Below are 22,108 nucleotides of genomic sequence, written 5' to 3' on the forward strand. Positions count from 1 at the left end.
ATAGCAAATACTTGTTTGCTGCTCTGGGTGTTGTACACAGCAATTAGAGACATTTAGTGCTGTGATAGCAATTGAGTTTTATTTTGTGCTGCAGGTATGGGACTTCAATGGCCACTGCCTCCACAGGATGAATGCTGGCCTGGGTCGGGCTGTGGAGATTTCACAGGTGCTGCTGCTGAAGAGGAGTATACTGGTGATGGGCTGGGAAAGGTACTAAAATGTGTGTACTTAAGTTTGATTATTATATGGTGCTTAGCCTACCATATGCATAATTCAAATATTGAAAAAACAACTCAAAATGTGTGGTACTGAAAAACTTAAACTGGCAATTCTAGGACCAAGGTGAATTTAATGACTTTAGATGCAGTAACACCCTCATAAACTCTGTGTGTTTGCACGCTGTGTATGAAAGAGACTGCACCTGTCAAAGAGTCACAGTGAATATGTGTGTATGTGAGAAAAACTCTGTGTTTGTGTGTTTGTTTGTGTGCATGTGTGCGTGTGTGCATATTTCTGTCCTCTCCTGCTCTCTCTGCCTGCCAACGAGTCAGAGCCAAACAGACATCTGGACTCTAACGAGTATCACTACCTCATATTTTTGTGTGCGTGTGTGTGTGTGAGTGTGTTTCTTTTATACTCACATCACATCTGCTCTTCATCTTCATCATCATCATTTCACACCCAGTGAGCTGAACTCAGCAGTGTGCTATCATCAAGTTATACGACTCCCCCTTTCTCTCTCTTCTCCACATGCGCGCGCACACACACACACACACACACACACACACACACACACACACACACACACACACACACTTCTCTTCCTGCTCTCTGGGGTGTCACAGTGGTAAAGAGAACATAGACGACAGATCAGCAGCAGTAAAGCGAAATACTACCGTTATGACTTTCATCACTCATATCATTTCCCATTTCTTCACATCCACCTAGACCACAGTTTAATCCATATAGCGCTGTGTCGCATGGCATTTCATTCAAAGTCCGATTGCCTTCTGTTGCTCGTTCGAACTCATGCAGGTTGAAATATCCACATCCCACTGATACACAAATCCCTCAGTTTGAAACAATAGTGCATCTTTTCTTTTCATTTCACGTACAGTACCTGCACAACAAGAAAGAAAACAAGAAAAGTGCTGTCATGAAATATAAGACAAAAGAAGCAGAACTAATAGCTGGTGTGCTTAAAACCCTGTTTCATATGCATGGTGCCTGTTGCAGCACTGAGGTGTAAAGAAATTGTTTCCATGTTCATTACAAGCACTTCCCTGATGTGTAAAACAACATTTGTAGAGACAATATTCTTAAACATTAACCCAATGAAGTATGACAAAATAAAATGTATAAAATGTCAAATATTGGCCCTCCTGGTAATGCTCTCAGTTGGAAATGGTCTGAAAGTGTGAGGAAATGCATTTTTTTCTTTTAGGATATAAAGTTAGAAAGTCCTTTGTCCAGATTCAAACTGAAATGGTTAATCTGGCTATGTGCATGTTATACATCGACATCGATAATTTTTAACCCCCACTGGTACTGATACTGCAGCCACTACTGTTACTGCTACTACAACTACTACCGCTACTATAATATGCTGCTGCTAACATTGACATTGGTGCATATTTTTACATTACTTGTCAAAACTATTACCACTATTACTACTACCACTACTACTACTACTACAACTACAACTATTATTTTTTTTCTACAAATATCACTAAGAAGTAATATAGCCGCTGCCATCACAACTTCTATTGTAGCTATTGATACTGCTTTTAATACTACCACTATTACTACTGCTATTACTAGTAATAAGGATAATGTCGACAATGTGTAAAATAATCACACAAAATGTCATGGAGTGTGTGTATCTGTGTGTGTGTGTGTGTGTGTGTGTGTGTGTGTGTGTGTGTGTGTTTGTGGACAAACCATCTACAGATATATGTGTGTCTTTCTAGTATACTGTAAAGAAAGTCTATGAAGTCTGTGTATGTGTCACACCTTTTTACCCTCCTCACTTCTCACCACCCCCTCCTCTCTGTGTCTCTCTGTGTCTCTGCAGGATGTTAACAGTTTTTCGTCTGCATTCCTTCTCGCAGTCTTTTGTTGAACCGTCAGAGTGGAAAGGAGGTGTTCAGCATCGCAGTGATGTGCTCTGTGCTGCATTTCAGCCGCCACAGACTCTGGTCACAGGTGTGTGTAGTTGTATGTGTGTTTCTATATGTTTATGTTAAGACATGAACCACAGTTTTGATATTGACTAGAAAACTAAAAGTCAGTGTTGATCTAAAGATGACACACTGTTCACAGGCACATTGTACAACATGTGCTTGTGTGCTCCTGTATATCTATGTGTTTTCTCTCCTAAAAAACACTTGACTTACATTAAAAGTGAGGGCTCAAGCAGAGGAAAGAGAGAGCTGGAAGAAGGGGGGTGGGTGGGGGGGGGGGTAAAGTCTAAGAAATGAAAATTAATCTTAAAAAGAAGAACTCCAGTGAAATGAAAAATAACTGGGAGCAGTTATCTGCTGATTAAAGTAAGTGGTGTTGTTATCAAAGGACTTGTGCTCCACACGACTCTCTCTGCTTGAAATAGCTCTGTGTTTTTATGTGCGTCTTTGCGCATGTGAAAGCAGAAAATACTCAACATATTTCAGCATTCACAATTAAAAGCGTTGCCTTGATGTGTGCTTTTACAGCCTTGCATACCTATGAGTGTGTACTACAACTGAAAAGTTTAACACCCATCAATTTAGCGTTTTTGGTTAAAAGTCAATAACATATAGATAAAGTCAAATTATACAATATAAGTAAAAACAGCTATAAGTAAATTGAAAATGATCCAATTAGAAACTCCCTATCTGGTTTTTACATGACTTCCAGGACCTTTAGATTCAGAGTTCTTCCCTGTTGTCCTTTGTTAGTCACACTGTCTAGATGCCGTATATTAGATAGATATATTAGATATATTAGATTAGATACTTTTTTTGGCAGTTTATTTCATAAATCAGTATTTTATTAGCTATAAGAATAACACTTTACTTTCTCTCTATTCCGAGCTGACATTTGCCTCCACCACAGGCTGAAACCTTTACATGTCAGAGCCCAGTTCTGTCCTAATTAAATTCTTATTTAGAGCTATACTAGAGGCAGGTGAACTGGAAAAGTCAAGAGGTATGTATGATTAAAAAAATAGTACATACAGCACTCAGCACTAACACTTGTCTAATAGGTAAAATCAAGACATTCCGAAAAAACGTACACACACTTCTGATTCCACTTATTTCTCTGTTTGTGCGTGTGTGTGTGTGCGCGCGCACGCATGCGTGTGTGCACGTGTGTGTGTGTGAACGAGAGAGAGGAAAAATAACCATGACTAAGCACTACCCACAGAGAGCTTGGAGGGACAATTACTCAGACTAAAAAATGTCTTTGTTTTTTTTCCACACATAGTCAGTTGGACCAGCAGCTGTGGGTGTTGTTATGTCCGTATTTATTACATCACCGAGGGTATTCCTTAAGTAAAAGCGCTGGAAAAAAGATTTAATCATACATTGCAGACAGTTATCCAGAATACCGGCAGCTGATCAGCGCGTGGATTCAGTGGTATGAAACGCAAATTACTCAAATATGTGAAATCAGTAATAGTCCTAAAATCATGCCGGCACTTATGCAAATGCAGAAATACTGGGCCCCCGCTGGCTAATGGAAGAGCAGAAAAGGAGTTTTCCCTCTGTATGTCAATCACTCTATTTTAAAAAATAAAAAATACATCCACTTCTGAGTTCATACAAACTTTAGAACCTCTCCAAAGTTTGTGCGCATGATTTTTACTTTTTTTTACTGATTTTGTGGATCATGGAATTCAAACCTGTGGCAATTGTCACATTAAGTAACTCAGGACTGACAACCAACATTCACCAAAGACACAAAAAAACCTTGCAAGTTACATAAAAATCAACATTATAACAAAAGACAAGTAGAATGTCCCAATCTGTGAAGGTCTTTATGCAAGATAGGAAACTTTAAAATACCATCTAGGTGCCTCAGCACTCATCACATCCTTAGATTTTTCTGCCTGGGGGATTGAACTGGCAATCCTCCAGTCACTGGTCCACTTCTATAACCATCAAACTACAAACACTCTGCACCCAATTTGCCCCAGTATGCTCTTCAGTTTGTGAAGTTGTATCAGTTTGGCTCACACACACACTCAAAGTTCAGTTTCAGTTTACCAGCAGTCTGTGCATGTAGAACGCAGACATAAACCGTAGACCCTCTCTGGCCTTCTGGGGCGCATCAACCCCAGAGATAAGTATAGAGAGCGATAAAGTGAAGGATGGAGGTGGAAAGGTAGATAAGAGTGGGTGTTCTCGAAGTTGGGAGAGAAATGGTTTGGAAGGAAATGAATAGCTAGAGCTGGAACAAAAGCACAATTCAGGAGCTACTTTGTGAACTTGGAAACTTCTTCAAAGTTCGCTCCCCAATTTCCTTGTCGGTGTGTTCAGCTCTTCTCTCTGTCTGCTTCCTCTCTTTTTTCTCAGTCTCTGACACTCCCCGTTCACTTCTGTTTATTTTTTATTTTTTACCTCATCTCCCTAGTTAGCCTGCTGCATTTCTTTCACACACACGCATACACACACACGCACACATCTGCTGCACCCACCACCTCCAATTTAATCCAATGCCCAATTTAAATTATGTTTATTAGAGCTCTCACAGTGGGAGTGAGGGGAAATGAGACCTAATACTTCACATCTTTCATGCATACGTGTGTGTTTGTGTGTTGCAAGGCTGCAGAGGTGGAGGTTTGTATATGCTAGAGGAAGAGGGAAAAAATGATGTATGTTTGTGTGTTTATTTGCAGAGCTCTCTGAAATGACAGTGTGGTCACATTTTCGGCTTAAAGCGAAACAATGAATCCTTTTGTTAATAGCTGATGCAGGAAATTGACAAAACAAATGCTGTGATCGAATCTTTTACAGTTTTCCAGCAAGAAATCCCTCTTTATCTGCGATTTATTTCCGTGAATCTGATGAATACAAATGATTTGCATCATAAATAGTACTCTTTATTTCAAAATAACAACACTCTGCCTGATCTTTGGCTTATGGTTTTGCTCATGAGACTTTGTGGTTATCAGACTTGTGACCTTAATGATTTTGTAATGGTTTTCTGTCCTCAGAGGCACTGGTTTATCCAGATCAACCCTAATCCAAACCTCCTCAAAAAATTATTAAAATTATGTAATTCATTCATAAATTCCTCCTACGCTTTAATATGTGTATTGCTTTCTCTTTCTCTGGCCTTTGGGCAGATGTGAAAAAAAGAGATGAATCCCAGTCACGTCCCGATTTCGCGTATTTCCACATTTATCTGCTCGCACACTTTAAAGTAAAAGGTGACTGTGAACTATCGCTGTGTTATTTTCTGCATTAACTATTTTTGCTAATTCTTCCTTGCCTAAATCCGTTGAGCACAAAGACGGCGTCTAAAAGCGATGACGCATTAGTTTCAGTTGCCAGCACATTTCTTCAGGGTTGCAGTGAGTAATGCTGTTTTCACATCAAAGCATGTGTGCTGCCAAAGAATGTGTTAGTTATGTGCCAAGTGAAAGCAGCAGTGGCATCAAGGCCACCAGTGACAAAAGTCAATTTAAAGTTCTGTTGGACACACACACATACGAAGGACTCAGTGTATGTATGTGTGTCTATGTGTTTTATGCGTGTGCGTGCATCTGTTTGTCTGTGTCTCAAGTTGAATCAATTGCAGTAGGAACATTTGGCTGATGTGGGACTGAAGCCTCCTCATCCATATTCAGAGTCTTTGCTAGGTTCCGCTTGGCTTCTCACACACAGACACTGTCAAACACACACACACACACACACACACACACACACACACACACACACACACACACACAGAGCAGGGCACATGTACACAGGGGTCCTGTGTACCTCCCTCAGTCACAAACTCCCCCCTTTTCACTCTTCCTACTTTCCTCGGATCCCATAATCCTCCATGGCTGAACACCTTCCAAGCGACCAAGGACCAACTCGTCTGAACTTTGATGGACAGCCAAAAAATGTTTTAGAAATGGAAATGAGAACGTAGACATCAGAACGCTGAATGACAGTGAGGACATCTTTTTCAAGCAGAGGATGTTCTGATTTATATGTACAGTATATTTAAAACTTCTTTCTTGACAAGTTAGTGAGTCAAAGAGGGGGTTGTATAAAGCCTTTTGAGGCTCCAGAGGGAGGTGCCTGAAGTCTGATAAATGTCCTCAAGTGATGTCACTTAAGTCAACACTGGTTAAGTCTAGAAGCTAAAAAAAAAAAATCAGGGTGCTGTTGTGAGCTTACCAGACAACCATTTCTCATTCATAGGGGGTCAAATATAGCAGCCTGGTCAGCAGTGAAGAATCTTCATATAAGAAACATCGGCGGCTACCTAGGATGCCAGCCAGAGGGAGGTGCGGAAATTGCACCCAAAAATATATTTAGACATTAAAAAAAAGATCTAACATGAGGAAAATGTGATCCAAAAATGTAATGCTTAGTCTGGCAAAGCAGTTCACCTAAATGTCAAGAGTGTAGGCGAGCATTTTAGAGTCAGAAAAAAGGGCTGGAAAGGAAAGGGCACCAAATGTGCTGGGTCTGGCACTGCTGGTCAGTTGCTGTCAGCATCTGATTCTGACCCACAAGGCACCCTTTAGCGTCAGTCAGTCCATTTCCATGCACAGATAAGTCGAGCTATGGTTATAGCTCGATTAGGACATTTAATTGGACTACTGTCTTTGTCCCAGTATTGACGGAAGTATGTCTGACTCGCTAGTTGCTTTTGGACCCTCTTCTGGTTGACCTATTACGTCACATACCAAACAAGTTAACAAGTGTCAAACGGGATGCATGCTGAGTGGTGATAACACTTGTTGTTGATCCTTTATCTTGTTTTGTTTTCATCCCTTCTTCTTTTGATTTCCAGGCTTTGTTCTATGACTTTATGCTGTAGGACTTCCGGGTCCTTTGAAAAATTATGCATGAAACGTGGAAGTTGACTCACCATCCTTGGGTAATAAAAACTGACACTAGAAGGATACCTAGGGCATCATGGTTGAATCGCAGCGCCACTGACCAAGCTGCCATATTTGACAAGTAGGAAATGTGTATGTTTTATACCAGACATCTGGAACCTGCTCTGAACTCCACCTAAAGCCAGCAGCTTGAGAGGTGGTACACATGCCCCATCTTTTACCCACCTGAAAAACGCGAGGTTTGGCGCTAGGTGCTACTCTTGTGTCCACTCTGTGCCAACGTTTATGTGCGTGAGGAGTTGCATCTGAGGTTGCTTAACAACTATAACCATCACTGTGTCATAGCCCTCTTTCAAGAAATCCTGAATGCAGAGCTGATCTTCTTCCAGCTGTTTCTTGAGTGTGTTTTGAGCCTAAAATATAGTCTGTGGGAGAGATGTAAAGCTCAGGTTATCCCTGCATTAAAATGATCCATTTTCTCCTCCATATTTATCTGATAGACTGATAGACTGAGACTGATATTTAAGAAAAAGGAGAGATACAGTATGTGTTAGCTATAATTGTTTGTTCCTCATCACATGACGTGCCTTGCACGCTGCTGTGTTCCAAAAGTTGAACTCTGTTTACCTCAGGGCACAACTGTTGCAGTAACAATAGAAATGTGCGTGCAAAAAACGCATCATGTGTACAGCCTCTAAGGCTACATTAGTCACTACTGGCATATCAATCTGCAGCGAACTGTCTGCCATCAAGTTGCATTGTGGATAGTGTAGGGACTTCTAGGTTTCCCAAGGAAAAAGAAAGAATAAAACACCATCTCTGGTTCTGCTGCATCAGTTTTGCTGCTTTTTTTGATATGCCCACTGACTGTAAACATCAACATGTAACCCTGTGCCCACAAGCCTCTGTGCTGTGTATGTGAGTTAAAAGGTTTAGTGCATTCAAGGTCTTTTAAAAGGTGATGAAGGTGATGTTAATCCTGCTCTATTATAAAGCTTAACATTGTATAGATGATGCAGATATTTACACCTTATCATTCCCTTTATCTCTCCATCTGTGTCTCTCTCTCTCTCACACACACACACGCGCGCGCACACACACACACACACACACACACACACACACAGAGCATGATAAAAGTCACTTGAAATACAGACCCTGGCCCTGGGCTGCATGAATAATGCAGGCTGCCCACACTCTCATAAACTTTATACCTCCTTTTGCTCACACCCTTAACTAACACACTCTTCACATATCTCATTAACTCCTGCTGTTCAACTGCCGAACCCCCTGATGAGATTCCTGCCTCATATAATAAACACACACACTCTTTCTTATATATAATGTAGATTATTTGAAAAGCATTTTCTGTTGAGGTGAATGTGGAGTGGTGGAACAGATGGTAGCTGAGGACAGATGTTGAGCTTTATCATCTTTAAAGTGGTTTTTAGTGGCTGGCTTGCATGATTCAGCAGCACGAGGAAAGCAAAAGTGTGTTTGTTGACGGAAAGTTTGTCTTAATTGTTTATATTTCTTTTGAAAATTTTGTTTTAATTAGTTTAGTTGATATGAAAGCCTGACAGTTTTTTTGATTAAAAAATAAAAGTGCCAAAAAGCCTTGTGCAATTTTAAGAGTTCATCATAAGCTCTCTCACTTTGCTTGGTCTTGTTTTTGATGTGTGCAGGAAGCTACGATGGAGAGATTATTGTGTGGAACAACAGCACAGAAAAAGCTTTGAGAAAACTGCGGCCACATGCTGAACACAGAGAAGGCAAGAAGTCTCACTTCTCACACATATGCGACTAAATTCAACAAACACTTTATTTTACAATCGTATAACAAAACGTTTCCTGCTCCTCTGCTTGTGGTCTGTCCCTCTTATTTTTTTCTTTATCTTTCAATGCTTTGCTCAACACTGATTTTCTAGGTCATTTCCCTGATTCTCATCTTGGTGTGAACAGCAAAGAAGACTCAGATAACTCCATTGCCATCACGAGATTGTTCTTCATACCAGGACGCACGTCTGCAGCTGCAGCTACAGGTAAAAACGAAAAAGCAACTATAATCCTTATCAACCTTTAAGCATGGGTTATTTTTAAAATAGGTGCTGTAAGATGCATAATCTTTGAGTAACAATATTAGGCAACATCACCTCAGGAGCTATTACAAAATAAAAACAGTGATTACAAAGCAAACTCTTTTTACCCCAAGACATTTTGTATTTTGACTTGAGTTGTGTCATCTTGGACAAAAAATGTAACCAGTTTGTTAAAGCCATAAAATCCTCCCCCAACTCTGAAACCAGATAGTGATTGTCCCTCTTTATTTTGAAATATTTTGTCTGTATACTGTAGTGTGAGTTATTTGAGAGTCTGTGATTTGAAAAGTTATAGTTGATGCAAACACAGTGAAGTTACTTCAGAGCTGAAAGAGTTCTACCATCAAAAGCCTTTTCTTAAATGCATATACAGCTCTGTTTTTGTTGTTGAAATACACAGTTGCACACTTGTGTTTACACATTGCAAAGAGGCTTCGGGTATCTTGTGCTAAGTTACTGTACGGTAGCTGCACATCAATGATTGTTTGAAGTGGTGAGTTTGCTTCAAGTTTTCTCATTTTTAACTACTTTTCATATGCAGCAATTGAAACTGTGAACTTTGTTTTTCTTTATTTTAACTATACTCATGGTTGCTTGGGCTTTTATTCTTGTTAGATTTTTTTTTATCAGTGTTATTCCTGCAAAAGCTGCTGCTTCTGCTAGCTGTTTAGCTTGGTAAGAAAAAAAAATCAGTCAGGCCTTTATGTCTGTTGTTCAGACTCACTGTGGCTGTGAGCTCCTGTGTCCCAGATTCAACTCATTTTTTATGGCAAAACTTTGCCTAGCACCTTGTCAGCTTTGATGAGGAAAAAATCCAGCTGTGGCCACTTTTTGACTCAGCATCTAAGTTTGCTAATGCACTGTGAATTTCTTGAATTTACAATCTCTGACTCCGTCTGGGAGATTGGCCTCTTGATGGTCTGCGGGAGGTCAGACTGATACTTTATCTGCTCCTAACTTCAGGTTCCCTGCCGTGCTGTCTAAAATGAGACTGTACATCATTAGTGAATCACTGATGATGTCGAGGCAACAAAAACTGCATGTGCAGATAGTTTTAAAGGTTTCTGTGGTTCAGTTTTTGTGCTTTTGTTGCTACCTATTTGCTTTTTAAACTTAACAAACACAACTACAGCATAAATGGATTACTGAATGGACCTACCAGGTACGTGGCCAGGGGCCCAAAGTATCAAGGGGCCCAAAGTGTCAAGGGTCCCCCAGTCCTTCAACTGCAAAATGTTACTCAAATTAACACATACCAAATAGGATGACACTCAAATTGGCCTCAAAGACAAACTAAAAGACCATAAAGGGATGCAAAGGAACTGCAAAGAGACATCAAATGGCTACAAAACAGGCAAAACTACCACAAAGATAATCTAAATGACCTCAAAGAGAGACAAGGTGAGTACTGCACAAGGAGACACAAAACAACTTTAAGGAGTCACAAAATGACCTGAAAGAGACATAAAACCACAAAATGATGCTTAACAACTACGAAGAAACAACAACAAAAGACAACAACAAAAAACAGACACACCTGCACTGACCTCTCAGTTTAAATCACTCATCAAAACCCACCTGTTCAAACTTCCTTTAATGTCTAATTAATGTCATATGAATTTTAATGTTGCATGTATTGTTATTTTGCATTTTAATGTATTCTTTGATTTTTTTTTTACTGCATCTTTGAGTTTCTTGAAAAGTGCTCTATAAATAAAATGTATTATTATTATTATTATTATTATTATTATTATTATTATTATTATTATTATTATTACTATTATTATTATTATTATTACTATAAAAAAACACCACAAAGTCTGTTTGTCTTGCTGTTTTATAGGGGAGATGATGGGACCTTTTGCATATCTGTGCCCAGGGTCCCATTGTGTCATAATCCACTTTAGCTCCGCAGAAGTCATTGATTGTTCCCAAAATATATATCCTCTCATTTCCATCAGGTGGTGCAGACTTGGTGTCCTGTGGAGCATCAGGAGTGGTCAGACTCTGGAACACTGTCCACAGCCGTCTGGTGGGACAGTTCACAGCTCACAGTAAAGACCTGGGGTCTATTGTCATGACTGTCAGCCTCTGTGGGAAATATTTAGTCACAGCGGATCAGGAGGGGACAATCAAGACTTGGGACATACAGGTAGGTGTTTGTGGCACACACATGTATTATGTATCGTAAATCGGCTGCAGTGTACCACACTGAAAGTACAAGTCACCATTATGTTTGTGTATACTGCAGGGTTTCAGTGATATATTGTTTTAAGGCATACCATGATATAAAAGTCAAATCAAAATGCAACTCCAAAACAACCAATATATAAAAAAAACCCCAAAAGAACATATAATGACATTATTACATGGAGGGGCTAAAAACAGCTTTAAATAATATATGCTACAGGTGAACCATAAAAATGAGAAAATTAAAAGACCAGCTAAGATACACCCCAATTTCAGGGCATGTAGAAGATGACGTACAGAAGTCCTGCAACAGAGCTTTGAAATGGCCTAAAGGAATCAATGAGTCCAGCTTTAAGTCTTTCTGCAGAAGATTTCACATATATGGAGCTGCATATGTAAATACTTTTTTGTCAAACTCTGTACGATCCCTAAGCAGAACAAGTTCCTTGCTTAATGCAGACACATGAATATGCTGGAAATGGGCCAAAAACAGCTTTTAAAGACATCCAATGAGCATCCAGGATACAGATATTTTTAGGTATTTTCACGAGGGAGACTTCCAGTACTTCCATTAAAAATGGAAACATGTGTTCAACCAAAATTAAACCTTCTGTTTTCATTTCTTTAAGGGTCATTCTGACTGATAATAATATTACTTGTGTAATACCATGATACCAGGAAACTTTGATATTTTCTTAGACATTATTGTGCAAATCTCATACTGTTGCAAGCCTAGTATACTGTAAAATGAACAAGAGAGAGAGTGAAGGAGAGAGCCAGAGGGAGGGACAGTGATCTAGAGACAAACTGTAGTACACAATGAAGAGTGAATCTCCAGATTTCCATTAGATCAGTTCATTTTTTAAAATGACACACAGTGCTGTCATTTTGAAGCTCAGTAGATTGCTAGAGTACAAGCAGACCAGTCAGTCATTTAGTAAATATCCACTGATGTATTGGCAGAAGGAGGTACTTTTTCCATGTGTGGAAAACACATTTTTTGGATTTTTTTAAATTAGTTAGCTGATTGGAGATTCACTTCAGCCCATGAACACTTTACATACATAGCACACGTTTGGAAGCTGAAGAGTTTCTGGTACCTTGGTGAGGCCTTTTCACTTTTTGACTCTTGATTATGAAGACTTAGATCGCGCCATCGGAATAAGGCGGAGCTGCATCACTGTCATGCTCATAATCGCAGTAAAAGAACACCCTCTCGGGTATTATTGCCACAATATTCAGAGCTCAACTCTCTGTCACAGTTTATAAGAGGGGATGAATTCAGATGGGTGCGTCTCATTTGGCTTCCAGTTTAATTTATGGTGATTTATGTATATATGTAGCAGAGTTGAAGAAGTTGGACAGGCTCAGTGCTCTGGTAGAAATCCTGTCCTTTGGCAAGTTTGGAATCAGCTGGATGACTAACATGATTGCACAGTATCCAGTGTTGTGCTCTCAGATGAGGGGCTTTGCAGTTCAGTACCAGGTCTCGTCCTAACATGATTCAATTATTTTACATATTACACAACATGCCAAGTAGCATTTGTGTTAATTAAAATAAATGTACCGTATGTTTCTTGTAGAAAAAGAGACATGGCCAAAGGTTATGATTTATATTTTATAAAAAAAAAATTTTTGTAAATTTTTTTTTTTTTTTTTTACTGTACACTTAACCCCTCCCATGAACGGCAATTGTCAGACAATAGCTCAGCAATTTGGCAGACCTATTAAGCTATGGATGTGTGCACACAATGAAGCAGGTTTTGTGTGGCTATAGTAAGAGGGTGGTGTGTTTTTAATGACTTTTCTAAAACCTAAAAACCTAAAAGCAAAATGGTTAAAGAGTGGGTTTATGTGCTCTAATGTAAGCTGCAAATGTTAGCATGTACAGTCAGCTGGCTCACTATCACAGTAGTAACACAACATAGTTTTATAACCAAGGCCAAGGGCTGGAGAATGTCATAAACTAATGTTACATTATTTTTTGGGGGGGCACAGGTTATGTTAGAAAATTCCCTGTTCAGGATAACAATAGCCGTTGTAGTATATCCCCATTATTTTACTTCGTTGGAGTTAGGGAAGTTTACACTGTGGCAATCCCAGCCAAACATTGTCTTAATCCTCATTAGCATCCTGCATTAGCTGCTGCTAAACTTGCACAAATAAGACAAAAAGAGAGCGTGTAATTCACACCTGCGAAGACTGAAATGCACCCCCTACTGCGCTGCAAGCAAATGGTGTCTTGGTGCTCCTGTTCAATTTGCATGTATTTCTATTAGATAACATGCATACATTTGGCGCAAAAATGGCCCCTTTCCCTTCAAAGGATCCTCACTGCAAAAAAAAGTCAAGTTTACAAATAACTATGCTAATAGCCACACACAGATGCAGTGACATCATTAACATCCTTAGAGAGTTGGTGGTATCTGAAGTGCAATAACAGGGTGTCATGTCCACACCTACTAATCATTATTGCATCAGTGCCAGAGGAGGCATTGTTGTGCCAGGAGTGCTACTGCACCTCATCGGTCAGGACCTGTAGTTTGCGGTTTGAAAATTTCAGTTTTCTTCTTACTTTATGCCATTGTTCTGCCAACTATGTTCTTGTGCCAAGGCCAAAAAGCTCCAGCAACAATTTTAGTTTGAAGAACAACTTTATTAAACCAATGAGATTCAGCTTGTGGCCTTCATCAGTGTCATCCCTCTCTTCAAGAATTTCCTCAAGACTTTCTTCATTCTCAAGATTTTCTTCATTCTCCATGCACCTTGGAAGTTGGTGATGTTGTGCCAGAAACCTCTATTCTGCTTCTTCTTGTGCAAAGGCAACATTTATACTTTGTGACATGGATAACATGGGGGGGATAAGATGCAAAAAAAGGGAAAATTGCACTCAGTTCCAAAATGTTATAGGCATGTTTGTGCTATAATATCAATAGTGCAATGTCTTTTGTGAATCAGACCTTAAAAAAAGGGCAGATAGCAGTAGCCAAAATCTATCCTTTGTGAATTCACCTGTCATTCTTTTATCACAAACACTTTACTGTCATTTGATGTCCTAATTGTCCAAAGATGACAATAAATCAGTCATATTTATTAGCCCTATTCCTCAAAGCTTTTACTCTTGGAAAAATAAAAATACTAACAAAGCATAAATCTAGCTTCTGTTCCTTGGAAATGTATTTTTCTATATAATAAACAGTAAGTAGTATCCAAAGTATCCAAACAGGGCTAATGACAGGACAAAATATTCATATTGTACTGTAATACTAGAACTAACTTTTTCTACTCTGAGGTCCTCGAGCAATGCTGTTCCTTTATTCTAATCATATGCATGGATCCTAAATTTTTTAAAACCTGCCAACATTGCCATTGTCAAACGTTTTGTGTTGTAAAAGAACGGAAAGCTTGAACTGTGGGGGACAGCATTTTTTGGTACATTAATGGAGAAATTTTCTTCCAGCCAAACAAAGACTAAGTAACTAAATGCTTTCCTCCTCTGTCCCTCAGAATTATTGTCTTATGCCATGTGACGAACTACTGAAAGAAGCTCCAAAACTGGTGTGCAGTTTCCGTCCTCACCTTGATCGTGTGGCTCACCTGGAGATGTGTCTCCATGGTGACAGACTCCTCCTTCTCTCTGCATCCTCGGACTGCAGTGTGGCTCTGAGCTGCCTGGCAGGAGAGACCATCGGCCTGTTCGGACAGGTACACAAACACATGCAGGTCATTTAAGTACACTGCAGCAGTTTAAATTACATAACATATCCCACATGTGTGAAATAAATTGTTTTGGATGGCAGAGATATTGTTCAGTACAACACTGTCAAGGTAATGGCCTCAGATCCTCACAGTTCAAATGTACAGCGGTGCAAGATGGCTCTGATAAAGACTTTACCTCCCACTCTGCAGCGTGCTGGTGGGTGGTAGCATCCAGTTGACGAAATGGATGTGAAACCCAGCATCAAGCTGGGGTTAGGTGTATGTATGTGTATGTGTGTGTGTGCGCTTGTGTCAAAGGAGGCCCATATTAAGTTAGCCTGGGGCGGTGTCTGCTGAGTGTTGCTTCATTTCAGTTTGCCTCCGGCTCACACACACATACACATGGCCACATCCAGACACACAAATACAACCACAATTTAAAGAAGAATGCACAACCACACTCACATAAGTACACTGTATACAAGGGTATATCCATGTTTTTTCATACATGGAAATTCACATGTGGAGCAAAACATAAAACAGCGCAAGCTGTTAATCTAATTTGTGCTACTTTTAGTCATTTATGCAACATTCCTATTTAATTAGATACTGTTGAATTCATACATTGTGTGTGTAATGTTTATCAGAGGTGAAAACAGAACACTATACATATTCAGCTAATCAGGTTATCAAAGGATACACTGTTAATTATGAATGTGTTAATGAGCAAGGATAACATACAGAGTCAGTGACTTACGGTAAAGAGCAGCCCACTGCAGTTTAATGAGAGTTAGTCGGCTGCATGTTTAAGTCCTCAAATCCTTATAGCTGATCTGCAGACTTAAACCAGCAGTCTTGTTGGTCACAAGGTCATCTTGCATTGATCCCAAAATGTCCCTGCTGTTTTTCATCACTGCTGTCTGTCATCTGTAGGAGGAGCAGTGGTACTTGGAGACCTGGACCCCTGCACCCACAGCACGAAGCAGAGCGGAACCAGAGAGACCAGAGAGACCAGTGAGGCCAGGGAGGGAAGAGGACACCTCCAGCTCCCACTCAGACACTCCCTGAACCAGGACCTGACACCTCTGCAGAGGCTGAAGAGGTGGGAATATACAGTAAAAGTCAAGGGAGAGGTCTGAGTAGATGCAGGAGTGGACAAGAAAAAACTTATATCCAGGTGAAGAATCAAGTCTATTCAAGGGCATTGTGCCGGTTTTGCACAATTTTAGCTTAATTTTTATGTCTGTGTGTCTAGTGTCTTAGTGTAATTAAGTTGTGTTTCCACAAAGCAAGTCGGTTCAGTCCAGTTCAGTTCAGTACACACTTTTTGCATTTCAGTTGTTAAAAGTTATGGATTGTATCATTGCAACCTTTCCCTCCCGTCTCCATTTTTCATAACCTCTCTGCTTGTGGTGCCTAGCACACTGATCCACACACTAAAAGGTGAAGCTAGAAACGTTGCAGTCCAATGATTGATCAATAGAGAATGAACACTGTGAGAGGTTTTTCATGCATTAGTTACAGCAGCAGCTGTAGACACAGTTAGTAATAGTTTGTCATATATGAGGACTTGCCTCTTTCCATAATAATGATTTTATTTATTTTTGATTCATTAAATTGATTTTTAAAATTTAATATATTGGGATTTCAGAGGAACAACTGGAATTTTTTTTTAATTTAAATAAAAAATATTTGGCAGGTTTTCTTTATCATTTGAATTATAAATACTGTCAAAAAGCTCTCATGGCAGTTGTACAAAGAAAACCAAGCCATTGTCTATCATGCAGTCAGAAAAACAACTAAATTGCTGCTTTTTTCACATTTTATTTCTCTGTCTCAGGATAGTGTGTAACGATGAATATTCACAGCTGCTGTTCACAGCCACAAAAAATGAAATAGCATTTGTAATGCTCCCAGTTCTATGATTTTTACTCTAATGCTTAGAGAACAAAAGATGATTTTTCGGGGAGCTAGAGTGTGCCTTATGACTTGAAAGTGATTGCCCTGCTGTAATACAAAAGTCAGTAAAAGTTGGCAGTCTCCACTGGAGACCTCAAAGTCAATCCTCCCATTCATTGCCAATGGAGTAGCTTCAGGCTGATACATAGATTTGACACCACACATTAGAGGTTTTGATTCTCTGATTTTCTAGGTCTCTGCAATAGATTTTCATGTCACGAATACTGATGGGGCTGTTATGGTATGAATGTGGACTTTTCAACAAAATAATCATTAAAGTATGCCTTAAAGATGTCTCTGCATGTAATATATTTATTTGACTGTATTTATTGATCATATGATTACAGCAGGTATTGAGTGATACAGGGTTAAAAGGTAACTGACAACAAACCAGGATACAAAGAAGCACCCAGCCTCAGTCTCAGCCTTAGCAGTCTATTTTTATTTATCTATTTTTCCCTTTTCAGTGTTTTCAAGGAAATTAAAGTATTCATATTAAGAATTAATTTAAAAAATCTTTGAAGAACACAAGAAAATCTAATGCAAAGAAAAGATTATCAGCTTCCTGAGCTTTGGAATGTCTTAATAAGAAACACATTTGGATACTTGTATGGCACATATTACATTGATGTGTAACACAACATGGAAACTTAGCAAAGACTTTTTTTCTTCACCGAGTCTTTAAAACAAATGCCGTCTTTAAGCAGTTCTCTTATTTCTCTCCAGAAAAACATGGCAGCACAGTTTCTGGAACCTCTCCCCATATGAAGATAGACAGCAAAGCGGTCCCAGCTCTATCTGCCATCTCTGCTACTGGTACTTTATTGATTTGATGTTACACACACACACACACACACACACACACACACACACACACACACACACACACACACACACACAAATAGGCACCAGTATTGACAAGGCAGGTCCAGCTGGCATAGGTCCTTGCTCAGATGCCTTACTCCAAAGACTTGAGTAACTCAAGTATACACTTCAGAGTTCATTCTTGGCCTTATGGGAACAGTGCAGTAAAGATAATCTGACTTTTAAACTTAGATTTTCTTTTCCTTAAATTGAGTAACTGCAGCCTGTGGAGAATCAGGAGTGTACGATCATGCTTGCTGCTCTGTGAAGCCCACTTTGGCACAGTGGTGCTTTGAGCTAAATGCTAAAGTCCACATGCTACCATGCTCACAGTGATGATGCTAATGTGCTCATGTTTAGTAAGTAAGGCATGTATTTGGTAATAAATTGAAGTATTGGACAAACTGTAATTTTGACCTGATGATGCTATGAGATAATAAAAAGTCAGGAGATCACCAAACTTAATACAGTTAATCCTTAGGCGCACATGAGTGGCTATGTCAAATTTTATGATAATTTAACTGACTGCTCACTGCAAAACCACAAATGTTATGGCGGCCAGGGATTCAACTAAGTCATTCAATCTTTGGAGGAATATGAATATCTTTGCTAAAGTTTGTGTCAATCCATTATGTGGATATATTTGATTGAATAAGTGAACAGGATCACCAAAGAATGGGATTACCAAAGTAGTAGACTTACAGACTGACCAACACACCAACATTATCGAGCATAGAGCTATATCTGTAGTCTTGCAAAAAAAGAAATCTATCTAAGATCCCCCAAAAATGCCTATCAATCGGAAGGTTTGTGTTTAAAGCCCTGGCCTTTGCAGTCTACATGTCATAAGTTTTTGATACTCAAAATTCACTGATGGAGGAGCCCCAAATCCCCCATTTCATATGCCCCGATGTATGAACGTGTGTGAGAGGATGAATAGTGCTTGTTTTGTAAAGTAGTTGTCACCAAGTCTATAAAAGCTCTTTATAAATTTAGTGCATTTACTATAATCAAACTGAAATGCAGTTGTCATATTTCGCTGTAATGAGATGTAAAAACAAAGCTGTGTCATAGAGTGGGGCAGTAGGGAATGAGAAAAAAATAGTATTTAATCCCTGTGAGTATAACCTAAGACCGCAAATATTCATTACATGACCATAAAAAAATTGAGCAATCAAAAGAAACAATTTAATATTAATCTACAGTGTAACAGTTTCCTCAGGATAATGAAAGTGGTAGATGTGGTGAAGAGAGAAAATTGTCTAAATGAGCCTAAGGGCAGGTCAAATGACAAAGGACTCCACATTTTAAAAGAATCGCAAAGTTCTGATATGCCCGAAAAAAGGGTGATCTGGAGGGAAAGTGCCCACCAGGACTCTACAGGGGGGATCAATACTGACTCTGTGAATCAGTGTGTGTGTGTGTGTGTGTGTGCGTGCGTATATGTTCGTGTATGTACACTACTGAGCTCATCAGAAAAGTTTGTGTGGTAGATTTGGTGGAAGGGCCAATTGGCAAGTCTACACTGGGCTGGCAGCCAGCTACTGGGCATGAGGTGAGGAGAGGGAATGGCCTCACTCCATCACCAGCTGAGTATTTGTGTGTGTGTGTGTGTGTGTGTGTGTGTGTGTGTGTGTGTGTGTGTGTGGGTGTCTGAATAGCCTCAGTCCATCAGAGCAGCCATTTACCGGTGAGTGAGAGCGTCAGGTCTGTTCCGTTTACTCCATCACTGTGTGTGTGTGTGTCTGTGTGTGTGTGTGTGTGTGTGTGTGTGTGTGTGTGTGTGTGTGTGTGTGTGTGTGTGTGTGTGTGTTTGTGTGTGTGTGAGCGATACAGGAGTCATGGATATTGATGGGTCCGGGCGCTCACTCTAATCTCTGCGGCAACACAAAGTACTCTGGTATCCACAGGAGAAATAAGACACGCTGCCCTCTGACACATACACACACACACTCGTGGAGGAAAGTGCAGGATTTAATCTCTGTGTTTTCACACAGCCATAAAGATCGCCTGAAATTATAACAAATAAGATTAAACCAGATTAAAAGAGTGAACATTGGGAACATGTCTAATAACCAAACAAGCCTGTGAAATTTAGATGTTGTTAAATTTAGCACCAACTTCACACACACACACACACACACACACACACACACAATGTGGAGAAGCAATTACAAGCAGGCAGGTTGATTTTGATTTTAATTGGAGCCCTTGCTGTGAGCTCCACCTGTTATCGTCGACAGCCAACAAATATAAATGTGGAGTCAGTCCTGCAAAACTCTTTCGCTGAGTTTTATCGACATTCCTGTGGCCTAATCACCCGTTCCTCCTCCGAGTTCTTGTAATTAATTGGTTGAACAGTTTTAGTACGAGGAGGAGATTGGGAGTATTTAGTAAAAATGTGTTATAGTGTGATTATGATTTTAGCATAAGTTATTACTAACTCTTTGAAGAAACTTAACATGGAATCAGATTTCCAGTCAGATCCAGAGCTGTGCCGTTTTCATTTTACTACACCGTGTCTTGCATTTCTCCGATATTCACCTCTACTTCCTTTGCATAGTGCCTGCACCAGCCTCTGGGCTTATCTTATCCTTATTTTCATAGAAATCGTCTTTTACACTTGAGCTTCATATGCACTTACAAATGAAAGCATTTGTCAGCATAGTTTTATTTCCTGAAAGACTCAGATTCACTTTTGGTTAGTGAGGCTTTAAGGTTTGATGTGCTTCTATGCTTTTCATCTGGAAATTCTGTAACATGGTTTTGGAGACATTTTGAGGGTTTTTGGCTGTGTGTGTGCAGAATGAACAGATTTTTAAAAATGTATTTGTCAGCCATGCTAAGATTGATGTCAGTGTCGGTCAGTTGGTTCGTCACTTTGATCCCAGCTCAAATATCTGTACAACTATTGGATGGATTGCCATGAAATTTGGTGCAGACACTCGTCCCTTACAGTGCAATGACTTTTGTAAATTTGGTGATGATGAACTTTTCATCTGGTCCTGTACTTCGGATTCTGACCAAATACCTGCAAAGCTAATGACATACCATCGGCCTCAGTTGTACTCTGTATTTAGTGCTAGCTAAACTAAGATGTCCAAAATTGTAAATATCATACCTGATTAACATCAGAATATAAGCATTGTCATTGTGAGCATCTTAATTTGCTGATCTTACTATTTACCTCAGTCTTGGAACATATTAGTATCTGGTCTGACGACAAAAAGCAACTGGAGGCAACTAGATTATGTTTTACTAGACTGATATATTAGTCAAGTTTAGTCAGTTTAGTACAGATATGTCTATATTGGTGTATATTTGGCAAAAATGCAACAAGGAATTGCAAGACTAGGTTTTAGGTCATTTTGAAACAGTGTCACCATGACAAAGTTTGTTCTCCAGAATGCACTGACAAGTTGACAGTAAAATCTCAGTATGAAAAGAAAAGAAAAAAATCCTTCAAGGATACATATCAAGATTATGTGTTTATGTTATGAGTTTATGTTTTAAGGAATTATGCCTGATATTGCTATCAGATGTTTTTTAACTAAACCAAAATAACAATATCAACCACAAAAATCCAATATCAGTCGGGCTTTACTTTCACATTTGTTAACATCCAGAATCAGTGCAAAGCCTCCAATGTAAAAATGTATTGTATTTTCCACAGTCAAAGTAGAGCCTGCCTGCTTTATTTTAACGCAATGTGCAAATTTACATACATGATCAATTTAGTCATTAGTTTCTTCTCCCTTACCCTCATCATTATCCCCCCTCCCTCCGAACCCAACACATCTCAGACTGATGATGGATTCTAATGACTAAGCTAGAGGTCATTATCATTAATGTAAGCTCCACAGCACATGCACACACATCTCCCCTATTTTTCATGTATTCACAGTGAGCGAATGATGTGCACCCAGAAGTCGCCAATAAATTTAATTCAGTGTGTGTAAAATATGTGACCAGTGCACAACTGTTCTGTGTTGAAAGAGCGGAGTTAAATTGCTAGGAAGTGGGCTGATGATGCTAGCCTGCCGCCTCATGCCCCTGAGCCTATGGCAGTGTTAGCATTTCAAATTGAGTTACACGCTAAACAAGCAAAGCACTGCTCGAGTGCTAACTCATCTGTTTATAGCGGGGCCTGCCTTGTTTGTTCTCTTTATGTGCGTGTTTGGGTATAGATTTGTGTGTGTGTGTGTGAGTGTGTATCTGCTTCTAATTCTTTGTTTCAGTAATATGAAAA

The 22,108-nt window shown here is 39.5% G+C and overlaps 1 protein-coding gene across 1 annotated transcript in view; it reads left to right on the forward strand.

The window, feature by feature from the left end:
• LOC121943412 (cilia- and flagella-associated protein 337-like) overlaps positions 1-17,283 on the forward strand; it is a 38,198-nt gene extending 20,915 nt beyond the window's left edge. Inside the window, 9 exon segments of the mRNA XM_088078785.1 lie at positions 95-210; positions 2,075-2,205; positions 8,734-8,820; positions 8,977-9,090; positions 11,109-11,299; positions 14,845-15,042; positions 15,970-15,986; positions 15,988-16,171; positions 16,173-17,283. Of these exon segments, the coding sequence (XP_087934911.1) occupies positions 95-210; positions 2,075-2,205; positions 8,734-8,820; positions 8,977-9,090; positions 11,109-11,299; positions 14,845-15,042; positions 15,970-15,986; positions 15,988-16,171; positions 16,173-16,217 (1,083 nt within the window). The 3' untranslated portion in view covers positions 16,218-17,283.
• The last annotated feature ends 4,825 nt before the right edge of the window (positions 17,284-22,108 follow it).

This window comes from Plectropomus leopardus, chromosome 6 (assembly GCF_026936395.1).
Source record: "Plectropomus leopardus strain MGB_pleo_1.0 chromosome 6, ASM2693639v1, whole genome shotgun sequence".
Lineage (NCBI taxonomy): Eukaryota > Metazoa > Chordata > Actinopteri > Perciformes > Serranidae > Plectropomus > Plectropomus leopardus.